The sequence below is a fragment of the Lucilia sericata genome, unplaced genomic scaffold, assembly GCF_015586225.1.
Source record: "Lucilia sericata isolate MDLA Ls3-8-SP2 unplaced genomic scaffold, ASM1558622v1 Contig000033F_arrow, whole genome shotgun sequence".
NCBI classification, from domain to species: domain Eukaryota; kingdom Metazoa; phylum Arthropoda; class Insecta; order Diptera; family Calliphoridae; genus Lucilia; species Lucilia sericata.
This window is the reverse complement of record NW_023994071.1, coordinates 314954-327158: the sequence shown is the minus strand read 5'-3', so window position 1 is coordinate 327158 and position 12205 is coordinate 314954. Positions and strand designations below refer to the sequence as shown.

The 12205-nt window shown below is 35.3% G+C and overlaps 1 protein-coding gene across 4 annotated transcripts in view; it reads right to left on the bottom strand.

Moving 5' to 3' along the window:
• The window catches only part of LOC119612092 (disco-interacting protein 2), a 291223-nt gene that overhangs the window by 50955 nt on the left and 228063 nt on the right, over window positions 1-12205 (bottom strand). For all 4 annotated transcript variants that reach the window (XM_037967842.1, XM_037967835.1, XM_037967819.1 and 1 more), the window contains 3 exons: window positions 8653-8757; window positions 8214-8583; window positions 7496-8156 (listed from right to left, as the gene is read on the bottom strand). In XM_037967842.1, coding sequence (XP_037823770.1) covers window positions 7496-8156; window positions 8214-8583; window positions 8653-8757 — 1136 coding nt within the window. The remainder of the gene's footprint in view (window positions 1-7495; window positions 8157-8213; window positions 8584-8652; window positions 8758-12205) is intronic.

Below are 12205 nucleotides of genomic sequence, written 5' to 3'. Positions count from 1 at the left end.
GGAAGAAAGCACTTTTTTCGCTTCTCCGAAATTAGAGAATTTATATCCACACACGTATATGTACACTCCCTGCCACTTGAATAGAACATGTTACAAAAAAATTCTAAGCTTAATAATTCAGAAACCCGAATTGGTCTTTAGTTCTGAATCAAATGAGATAAGAATAATTATTATTAATTTAATGGTTATTTTTATATAATTTGTATGTTAACCAAAAAAGTGCGCCACTTATGCATTTTTTTTGTGAATAAAGCTTATTATTTTAAATTAAATGGAATATTTTAAATAAAATTAAATCCATTTGCGGGAATTCATTGCACTTTTTTGTTGATTAACGTCCCAAATTTCTCGTTTTAGACGATTCGTATAGATTGGCTATAAAATTCAATACTTTTGTCTAAATTCATAAACTTTTCGAAAAACAACTTCCTACACATTTTGGATAACATTTAGATCTCCTGACTATGGAAGCCTGTTCAAGAGATCAGCAATTTTGATCTCGACATAGGTCTTTGCGATCCGGGAAACATAGTTATGAGTGTTAAATAGTCCGAGAAATAGGCCTATTATGATCACTAAAGTATGACATCGCAATTTATTATCCATATAGTCAGGTTTTTGCGAAGATCACGAAAGTTGTGGATTTAATCATCAGGGTTTCCCACATTAAAATTTTTTCTCACCTGAGAAAACAACACGATTCTCTACAGTGATCCACGTCAGCAAAACAGGTATTGCGCCATTCGAATAAACTTAAGAGGTGTTTTTTTTTTCTTTATCTTCAGACTCTGTATATGGCCTGCTTTACAGATAGCATACCAAATAGTCGTTAATGCCTCATAAAAATACGACTTTGGTCTTATTTTTGCTGCTGGGCGGTGAAAATTTGAAGCTTTATCTTAAATATTTCGCATACCCGCATCATATAACGACCAATAAATACGAAGTTTCATATTTTTATAAAAACTTGACAAATTTGACAACAATAATGTTAAATCTTTTCACCTTTTGTCACCATGTTTTCAGATTATTGGTATGGAAAGGCCGATATCGTAGTAGGCTTTGATATGGAGCGTTAATCAACAAAGGATGTGAAATAAATTTACTAAATGAGTCAATTTAACTTCGGGGGAGTTTTCCAGTTTTTCCTACCAAGCGCGTCCCCGGGTGGCGGATAGGGGGTGGCGATGGACCTTCTGTCCTCTCACCTTTAGAGTCACTTAAGCCGAGGCAGGGCAGATTGTCCACCACCTGGGAATATTATATTCTCCGCGGTCCAAAAAACTGGAAAAAACAAATATGGGAAATAAAAAGATAAAAGTAACGGTGCAGGGCCTAAATAACCTAGTGCCGGCGGCAAGTGTTGATCTACTCGCGAGTCACGTGTCGTCGTCATCCTGCAATCGTGAGCAAAATACTACTACGGAGGTGGGTACCTTGGCCTCCGTGGCGGACAATGCGTCAAGTGTACAGCATGCCATTGGCAAAAACATAGGGGTGAAAGAGAAGGATGTACTCGGAGAGATCTCTAGGCTACCTCAGCCTTTAAATATAGGTGAGGACTCCGACTCTGAATCCTCAGCTGATAATAACACCATTATAGCAAATCCCAAAGAGGATAAAGTAGAGCAAATGGTGAAACAGGGATACTAAGGATACTAAGAAAAGACTATCTGGGATGAGTATCATAGTACACTTGGTGAATATAAGAAAATTTTCCGAAAAGCCAAACGAGTCTCCTGGAAACTTTTTTGTGAACAGGTTGACAGCGTAAATGACGTATCGCAGATAAAAAATTCCTATCCAAAACTCATGTCCAACCAGAAATTGTAATTACATCTGATATGGTTAAATGGCACCCTATAAAGCTGCAGGGGCGGATGGTATTTTCCCGGCGCTTATACAGATGGAGGCGGGACCGGTTTCCGTACATCTGTCTCAGATATTCACTGCATGCTTGATATTGACATACACCCCCATTAAATGGCAGGATGCAAGGGTAATATTTATACCCAAACCAGGGAAACCTAGCTATGCGCTTATGCAATGGGACGATCGGTGGAAACAGCTTTAAACGAAGTTGTCCACTACACAGAAAAAAATAATACATAACTGGAATGAATTTTGTAATAAATTGTATGAATCGAACATGACTTTTTTCCCAAACCATTTTCATTCAAAATATTAAAAGTTCATAAAATGTATTAAGGCCCAAATAGACTACACAAGCGGCTTGACAAACATACCAATATTTTACTTTTGTGCAAGCCTGTGTTTGTACAAATGCTGGCTTTTTGTTTGTACAAAAATTAAAAAAAAATTGATTTTTACACAAACATATTGATTTTTTCAAACCGTTTGTATTGTTTATATTTATTAACAACAAAATTTTCACAAAATTGACATCTGTATCTTTGCAAGTCCACAAAAACGTGAAATAATCGGTGTTTGTACGAGCAATGTTTGTGTAGTGTGTGTGCAAATGAAAAATGTATGTTTGATAAGCCGCTTGTGTAGTCTATTTGGGCCTTTAATTTGTACATGACGGAATTTTTTTAAATTTTTACTTTTTTTCTGTAATATTCATGAACAAATTGCTAACAAAGTCTATTATCTACTAATATGTTTCCATATTTAGTAGATATTAATCCTTTATTAGGGAATTTTGTATAATAAAAAAATAGAAATTGAAATGCTGAAAAATAAAATCTTAAAAAAGAAAACATCAGCAAACATAGTTAAATATCTATTCTTCATAAAATGCCGCCAATTACGCGCAGATTTAATCGATATTAATCTAAAAATCATAAATATATATAAAATTTTCCTAAGAAAACTTCAAACATTTTTTTACTAAATAGAAAATAAAAATATGTTTGAAATATTTTAAGTCAAGGTTTCTAGATTATGTTTGAAAAAATAAAAAAAAATCATACAATTTAGGAACTTATTATTAACTTTTGTCAGTGAAATCAGTTCATAATATTTATGCTGAAATTTTTTACTGTGTACATAAGTGAATCCTTCGATAGCAAATTGTATACACTGGCGGTATGCGTTGACATCAAAGGAGCTTTCAATAACGTTCACACTTATACTCTTATCCAATCACTAGACCAGTTTTATGTTAACCGGGTGCTCCGTAACTGGATCAACTACACGATAAGGAACAGATGGATAAGCTGCCAGATGTACGATATAACTATCAGGAAAAAGGTATTTCGCGGTATACCTTTGGTGATCACGATTAACAGCTTTGAGAGGACCCTAACTGAGAAAGGACTGTTGTTGTTGTAACAGCTAAACAGCATTTGGGCAGCTTTGAATGTTTCTCCACTGGGTATCACTTAGCGAAGGTGACCACACTGGAGCAGCATAATTAACCACTGACCGACCAATCGTTTTATATGTAGCCAACAAGGTTTCTTTATCCATACCCCAAGTTATGCCGGCTAGCGCTTTGAGGACCTTGTTTCTACTTCGCAATTTGTGCGTGATTGCAGTGGCGTGAGCTGAGGAAGCAAAGAGGCTATCAAATGTGACCCCCAGTATTTTTGTGAAGTTTGAAGGGTGCTCAATGAATTGACGGCAAAATGCGCGCGAGCACCCTTCAGGGTCGGAAATGGGGATGTCTGCAAAATGAATAGCGACCCTGTCATCCTTCTTCGTCGGGTTGGAGAGAGATCGAACTGTAGACCACAACTTACTAACACCCGAACTCAGGTTGCAGTTCTTCAAGTGATCTAGCCATCTTTTCCACTTGTCCTCATTTACCAACCTGCTGATTTCAATGTTAAGCTGGGTGAGTCTTGGATCACCTGGATTGGTATTTCGGATGTCATCTCTTACATATGCAAGCCTGGCTGCTTCTGCTGGAAAGTGCGGCCGCACAACGGATATACGACCAGCATGTATAAAGCGAGCAGCTGCTGAGATGACGGTTTCGCGGAACTTCCTCTCTGAATGGTGTACGTTGGAGGGAAAATTTAGATCACTGAAGATGCGTTCGGTGAATTCTCTGAAGCCGTGCCAATCTGCTTTCTTTTGGTTTACGTATTGACGGCGTTCAGAGACGATAAAATCGTTAGGTCGATCCAGACAAACGATTATGGGTAAGTGGTGGGGGCATCATCATTCAGGGTGCAGAAGCTGGACACGTCAATCTGTTCCGCCAGCAACGCACCTCTCTGATCTTCCCCTAAAGAAGAGTGCCAGAGCTGATGGTGGGCGTCCACTAGGACAAGACGCATATCGCCGTCTAACAAAGTCCTGATGTCGGGACGGTAGCCTGCTAGAGAGCTGGCTACAAGCGGAATATAGACATTATAGAGCTCTAAGTCAGTTTCTCCCGATCTAACTGCAATACCTTGAACTTCAAGATATTGGTCTCTGGAGTTAGAATCGAGAGAAAGAGCTCTATACTGCACGGAGTTGTGAATGATGAAAGCAATGCCCCCACCGTTACTTCTAGTGCGGTCTTTTCGGAGAATGTTGTATCCGTTACAACTTTGCAGACTGGAATTGTTCGTCTCATGGACCGCAGCGACCACGATGTTGTTGTGCTGCATATATCGATTTATCTTGGAAATTGTCTTTTGGACGACATTGCAGTTGAACTGCAATATGGATATCATCCCAGATCTCCGGAGGGCAATCGAGGATGTTAGCGGCGACCGTAATTTTTGTTCCTGCTGTTGTTGTGATTGCAAGGGAGAGGGCGGAGGGGTAGCGTAGGAAGATGACGATGTTATTGTCGATGACGCTGATGAATCTCGCCGTTGTTGTAAGCAGCATGGGGCGACGAAATTTTCCGAGCACCTCGATGATCGTTAAGTCCGGAGCAATTCCTGAGATGACACCAGCCCAAACAAGAGTTGCACCTTAATTGGATGGACATATGGTTCAGTCGGTTCTGGCAAACTGTGCACCATGGTCCGGGATTTAATTCAATTCCGGCACGGACCAAAAGGATGCGGAGCAGCAATGCCGGAAGATGTTGCTCCGCTGCAGAAAATTGTCTTGTTCTTGCTGGGGTTGACAGCCCTTGGCCGAATAATTCGGGTCATTCCGGTACGTAGAACCGGCTGTCGGGGAAATGTCGTAATACTTTTAAAGAGAAATTATCCAAATTACTTGTGTAGAAGAGCTGAGGAGACTGGGCTCAACCGAGAGGCCTCAATATTAACCCGACGAAGACGAAAATCTGTCTTTTCACAAGAAAGACAAAAATTTCTACGTATACTGAACCTTGCTTCCTGGGCAAGAAGATACCGGTGACAGACAAAGTTAAGTACTTGGGTGTAATCCTCGACCGGAAGTTAAAATGGAGACACCACATAGAGGATAGGATCAACAAGGCACATCGGTGCTGGGCGATATGTAGGAGAACTATAGGCATGAAATGGGGTCTTAGTCCTACTATGACAAATTGGCTTTATAAAAGTGTAATTAGACCAATTCTAGCTTATGCTTCAATAATCAGGTGGACCGGTTTTGACAAAAAGTGTAATATCAAACAACTACAGGGAGTTCAGCGTACATTCTGCTTGGGTATAAGTGGTGCCATGTGTACTACTTCAACCAAAGCTAGAAAACCAGAGCAAATACCAGTAGGAATCCGTTGCTACACGGGATGCGGATTGTTACACGAATTGGGGGATAAAGTGGACCTGGGGTTCTATATTGAAGACCCAGAAACAGAAATATACCACCGTTTACCTAATCATAACACAAACTTTCAGGCAGAAGTCCGAGCAATAAGGGAATGTGTAAATTGGATTAGAATAAATATGGTTCCCACAGCCCTTAATATATTTACCGACAGCCAGATGGCAGTTAGGACGATATTAGGTGATAGAATTATATGTAAAACCGTATTGGGTTGTAAGAAAGCTTTAACTTAATAATCTCCCAGAGGTAAGGTTTACATCATATGGGTACCAGGCCACTCAGGAGTAGTCTTCAACGAATTCGCGAATGTAATAGCTTTAAAGGGAAGGGAGTTCGAGGTAGTCAACCTGACAAACGCAAACAAAATATATAAGGCTTCTTGAATAATGAAACGATGGGTAGAGCCACAAAGATACTTTGGGGTGACCCTGATGAGAACAAGACGAGAAATCTCTTCAAAATTAGCAAGTCTGCAGTTAGTATGATGGTACGTATTATGAGTGGACAAAAAGGATTACAAGCACATATATACAAAATTGACCGTGCGGATTCTGACGAATGTAGAGCATGTGGAGGGGACAGTGAAACTCTGGAGCACTTTCTTTGTCACAGTCAGGCGTTCGTAGAAGTTAGATGTTCTTGATATAGCAAAAGCCACATGCCATTGTAATATCGATAGAACTCGGCGACTGTGCCCCAATGAATCAATAAAGTTGGAATCCAGCCTTCTCCTCTACGTGGTCGAGTATCTCCGTATGTAAAAAAGCTCCCTTAATTTTTTTGTCTAACACTAATACCATCACACTACAATATATTTTACTTGTTCCAACATTTAAATAGAGGAAATACTGGTCTTGTTCACTACTTCATTGGAACGTGGGAATTCTGGAACTATATAGTTGAAAAAATCTCAAAAAAAATTAATTAGCTTAATTTCTTTATATTGAAAAGGAATTCACAAGAAACCATTTCTAATATTTGAATAAAAAATTCATTAAAAAACTCTCATAGAATTTAACACCAAAAGTGGAAAATAATAAATATTGTTTTTTAAATGAAAAATATTGTAAAAAACATATTATAAAAAAACAGTTTCCTTTTATTTGACTAACCGAATAATTTTGAATTATCCGATTATTAACCGGCTAACACAAAACCTTAAATAATTATTTGTCTTGGTGTTTTTCTTTCAAGAAAATAATCTACATATATAATACAATGTGTACTTAGTTTTATAAAAGATATATTTTTTGAAGAAGTTGAAAAAACTCTTAAAAAGCGAATTTATCCACCAATATTTTAAATATTTGGGTTAATTTCATTTGTATTTTGGTCCTTCATTGTGGGTTATATCCACGCTTATATTTTTGATTTTCAGCTTAAATCGCTATTTTGAGATTTTTTTCAACTTTTAACTTTAAAAGGCTATAATTTGTATGGCTATTTGCGAGAAGATAATTGTACTTCTAAGATATCAGACAATATTAACACGAAGTATCGTGCTATAAAAATATTGCATAATTTTTTGAACCATAAAATCTTAAATAAAAAAAGAATTTCCCATATTTTATAAATTTTTTTTTAGATTAGTTAGATCCCTCTCTTAGGATACCAAAATTTTATATTATTTCTTTGCGAGGAGTACGAAAACCTCACAAAGGAAGATTGTAACTACAGGACACCAACTATAAAATTTCAGTTCAGTTCATTCGATAGACATCTGCTGTGGGATCATACCACTTCTACCACTTTAAATGTTTAATCATTTCGAATTAGTTATCACTACATCACAAATTTCATAATAATCTTTCCTAGTACAACTTACCCAAATTTCACCCAAATGTGAGTCACCACAATGTCCTTTTGTTTCAGGATTAGCAATAATTACTTTTACTCCTGGTAGTAACTTTCCAGATTCTATTAGACAAAGTGAGTTAGGGGCTCCTCGTTCCACTAGTGCAACTCTATTATTCCTTAGAGCTCGTAGATCTACATATACTTGTGCGCTTTCCGCAGAACTAGCTCCTTGTACACATATGGCTGGATTAACTCGACAACCAAATGAGGTTGATACGCATCGTGTGTTCAAGCCTAAAGCCTGAAATAGTTTGCAAAACTGTTGAGTTAATTGTACGCGTGGTCTTTCCTCTGCTACGACCACGCATGTACGAACACATCTTAAGTCAATATTTCTCTGCTTCAAGAGTGGGATTGAATTACTTAAAGCTTTTGTACACAACTCTATTACACCATAAGAACAAAAAGTATCACGCACTCTATGCTGTGAGAGGGTTGAGAGCCAAAGACTAGGGTTAGATTCAACTTCATATGGGGCGATTAATATGGAATGATGACCACTGTAAACTCCAATTAGTGTCCACATTGCAAACCCTAGTCCACAGTATGGATCTAAACAGAGGGCAACATGTCGCGATGGATACAACTCACAGGCTAATTTTAAACTGGCACAAAGGCTAGAAAGAGATCTTTAAAAAGAGTTTAGTGCAAATTAATTAAAACAACTTTAATATTTTGCTAAATACCGATGACTAATATTAACTCCGCTTAATCTGCCACACGTAGATACACTAAAATCTAAATACGCAGTGGAATCTAAAGGAGAATTAGCAATGCACGATAATTTTCGCTTTGGGTTATCATCAATGTCAAGAATTGGAGGCCATGTTTTCGGATCTATGGAAACGGCTGCTTCTCGAGATTTTAAAAGTTTAATAATAGACTGTATAGACAGAACTATTACACTTTTTGAAACATCGACAATCATTCTAACAGTTGGAAGAGTGGTAATTAAATTTTGAGGATGTGGTGGTCTAATGGTAATTGGTACAGCACCTAAATAGAGGCATCCATAAAAAGCACACAGTAAATCCAACCCTGGAGGAAAGATTAATGCTACAATGAAAACAAAAAATAATTCAGAACATATTTTTTATATAGAATAACGATGGCCTACGTTCTTACCAACATGATCATTTGGCTCAATTTTCCCTTTTTCTTGCAAAAGAGCTGCTATTTTTTCTGCCCTCTTATGTAATTCTGAACATGTAAGCGTTTTCGCGATTGAACCTAAAAAGAAACAAGTTGTTTTTATCACATTGACAATTAGAGATGCGTATAAATGTAAATAGTAAAATAAAATAAATAAATATTTGAATAGCGAAGGGCCAATGAAAGCGGCATGCATCTATTAGCTGATCGGCTTTCCGCTTGAAAATTTTGGTAAAGGGCCAACGTACGCGTCATCTGTTTTGCACAAAAATGTATACCCGAATGACTTTTGAATGTTAATATGTTTATTTAAATCCACATAATCCATTTAGGTAATCAAAAAACGACTCGCCTGTAAACATCCGTTTAGTAGACCTATGTAATGCAGGCATGGATCATGTTTATTATTTTTGAAAACGACATGGCTCATAGGCTGCATTACGGGTCATGTACTCCCATAATTTCAGCAAAGGACTAGTTTTGGGATTATTCCGATGTAATGATTGATGGATTACGTGTTCCTCACATAAGATATCACAATGTTAAATGGAGTTTGTTTTTTCCACATACACTGGTTTCCAGGTTTACTCAGTTTAGCGAATTCGCGAATACCTTATATTACGAATGAATCGATATAACGAATTTCAAAAAAAAAAAAAAATTTCTATAAAAAATAATAGGGAGAAATCACTAAACTTCATTATTAACCAAAAGCAATAACATATTAAGATTTTATATAAGTTCAATACCCAATTCAATGGGTACAAAATTTACAAATACAAAAATCCTAGAATAGAAATGAAAATAACATTTAAAAAATTATTTTCGGATATATAAATAAGATTTATTAAGTAGACATACATATTAATATAAAATTCTTTATTTAAGGGAATACTATGATTATTTTATTACGTGAGAAATGGAATTGTTTGTAATGAAAATTACCGTAAAATACTTAGAATTCACAGTGATTAAAATGGGGATCAAATCCCTAATATGTTTTTTTATAAGAAAAGAATTTATTTTCAAAATGAAACAACTTTACCTTCATTAAACAATAAGTATAGTTTTTTACATAATTTTAATCAAATTTTTCATAAAATCCTTAATTTTGTTTTGATTCTAAATTTATAAAAATGCAAGGAAATTGTCAAAAACTTTATGTGTGCATTCAAAAAGATTTAAAAAATTGACTTCCTACCTTCCATTACCCTATTATTACCATAAAATCATAGAAAAGTTGTTATTCGGTTTAACGAATTTTTCGTTTTTACGAATAGGCCTGACATTATATCTTTCGTTAAACCGGGAAACCACTGTATTTGGATTAGTTATGGACCAGTGCTAGTCCTTTGTGGAGTACTCATTACACCAGAGACGGTTTTTGTTGAAATTTGCTAGCACGCGTGGTAGGGTAAGGAAATTCTGCTGACGCTAAGATGATACACATACACCAGCGTTGGCAACTTTAAAATTTCATAAAACAACGCGTATTTCTCTTAAAAAAACACTAAGAAATATTTTACAACTTTCAAAGGAAAAAATTTATATATATGTACTATAGAAAATTTAATTTTTTCTAAATTCAGTTGATTTATTTCGGAAAATGTAGTAAGACGCTAAAGATGGTAGTTTAAAGGAAAATTAACTGCTCGAATATACTAGGTTCGAGCAGAAAGAGTGTCAGCCATAAAAAGCTATGGTATGTTTAAACCAAAAAATAAAATTTCGATATATTTTCGTAAAGGGATCAAAATTTTAAAATTTATATTGAGAAGTTTCTTGAAAGCCCTTAAAATACTTTGTTCAATAATACCGTCGATCTCTGCTATTTTTGAAATAACCTATTGGAATAGGTTAACAATAATTAAGAATAACCCTTTCAGGGTCAAAAATAATTTATGTCGAGCAAAAAACTTGAAAACTTATATTTAAGATAATTTGAGTATGCTGAATCCAAGAACAATAATATTTTTTGAATTTGAGTTTTCCCTTGTGAGTTAAATGTCGAATATATTCGACATTCGAAAACAGTCACCAAAAAGTACAACCAATATTTTTTTCATTCCCACGACAATCGGTTCTTCGCACCGGAACGACTCGGAGTTCAACGAACAACGACCAAGGATTGTCAACCCAGCCACACCGACTTTACACGTGTCGCTGCTACAATAACAACAACCAATATTTTTTGTAAATATTGTTTTGTAAAATGTCTTCTTACACCAGTGTTGCCATTTTAGCACTTTCAGTGCTAGATTTAGCATTTTGCATCGTGAAAATGCATTGAAGTTTTTTAAAATTATGCTAAATGCTATTTAGCATAATTTGCTCGATAAAATATTAAATATTTCTATGTTTTCTATAAAAAATTAAGTATAGTTTAACTGATAATAATATTATTGAAAATCAGTGGTTGGATATTGCAAAACAACATTATGACAAAAAACTGATACAATGTATATAATTATACCCTTCACCTTCGTGAGAAGGGTATATATAAATTTGTCATTCCTTTTGTAATTTCTATAATATAATCTTCCGACCCTATAAAGTATATCGTCATATGAAATCCAAAAAACCCTAAGTTACAAAAAAATCAAAATCGACTTTTTGTTTGATTATAATGCACCGTATCAAAATACATGCTCCTGCTAAATTTTACACTCCTACAATTAAAATCAACGTCCCTATCAAAGAAATTCTAAAAGGTTGTGTTCTAAAATTACCTTAAAATTCATGAAAATTTTAAAATTCTTTTGAATTTTAAACTTCGAAACTGTGAAATGTTATAAGTTGGCATTAAATGAAACAAAAATGGCACTTTTAGCGAATCCTTGTAATTTAGAGATTATTTTATCAGTTTTAGAATTTTTTCAAAGGAAAATTCCAATTTCCTAAAATCTTTATGAAAACAAAGAAGCCTTATGCCTTCCATGTTTCGGCCTATTTGACCAACAAAAACCGCTTTTAATTTAGTTGAAAATGTTAAAATTTACTATTTTTTAATGTAACTTAGGCCCTTTTGGGTTTCAAAAAAAAAAAAACAAATTCTCAAGGACGTAAGGTTCATATCTCCGTAAGTAAAACAAAAATCGCAAATTTTTCTTCAAATAATAATTTGTCAATAAGAAATAAGCTTAACTTAGAAAATGTTGAACATTTTTGGTTTATTTATCATTTTAGACGGGTTTTTGCTTCTCCTGAAAAATTTGTTCAATGTGACTTAGGGCTTTTTGGATTTCATATGACGATATATATTCTGGATCCTTATAGATAGCGGAGTCGATTTAGCCATGTCCGTCTGTCTGTCTGTATGTTGAAATTAGTTTTCAGAAGACCCCAGATATCTGCGAGATCCGAATTTAGAATAATTCTATCGGAAATTCGATGGAATAGCACGCTATTTAAAATCAGCCCAATCGGTCTATAAATAACGAAGATATGAGTAAAAATCCGAATTTTTCATGCATGCTTATACAAAACTATAAACAAACAAAAACAAAACACAGTATCAAACGGTAAA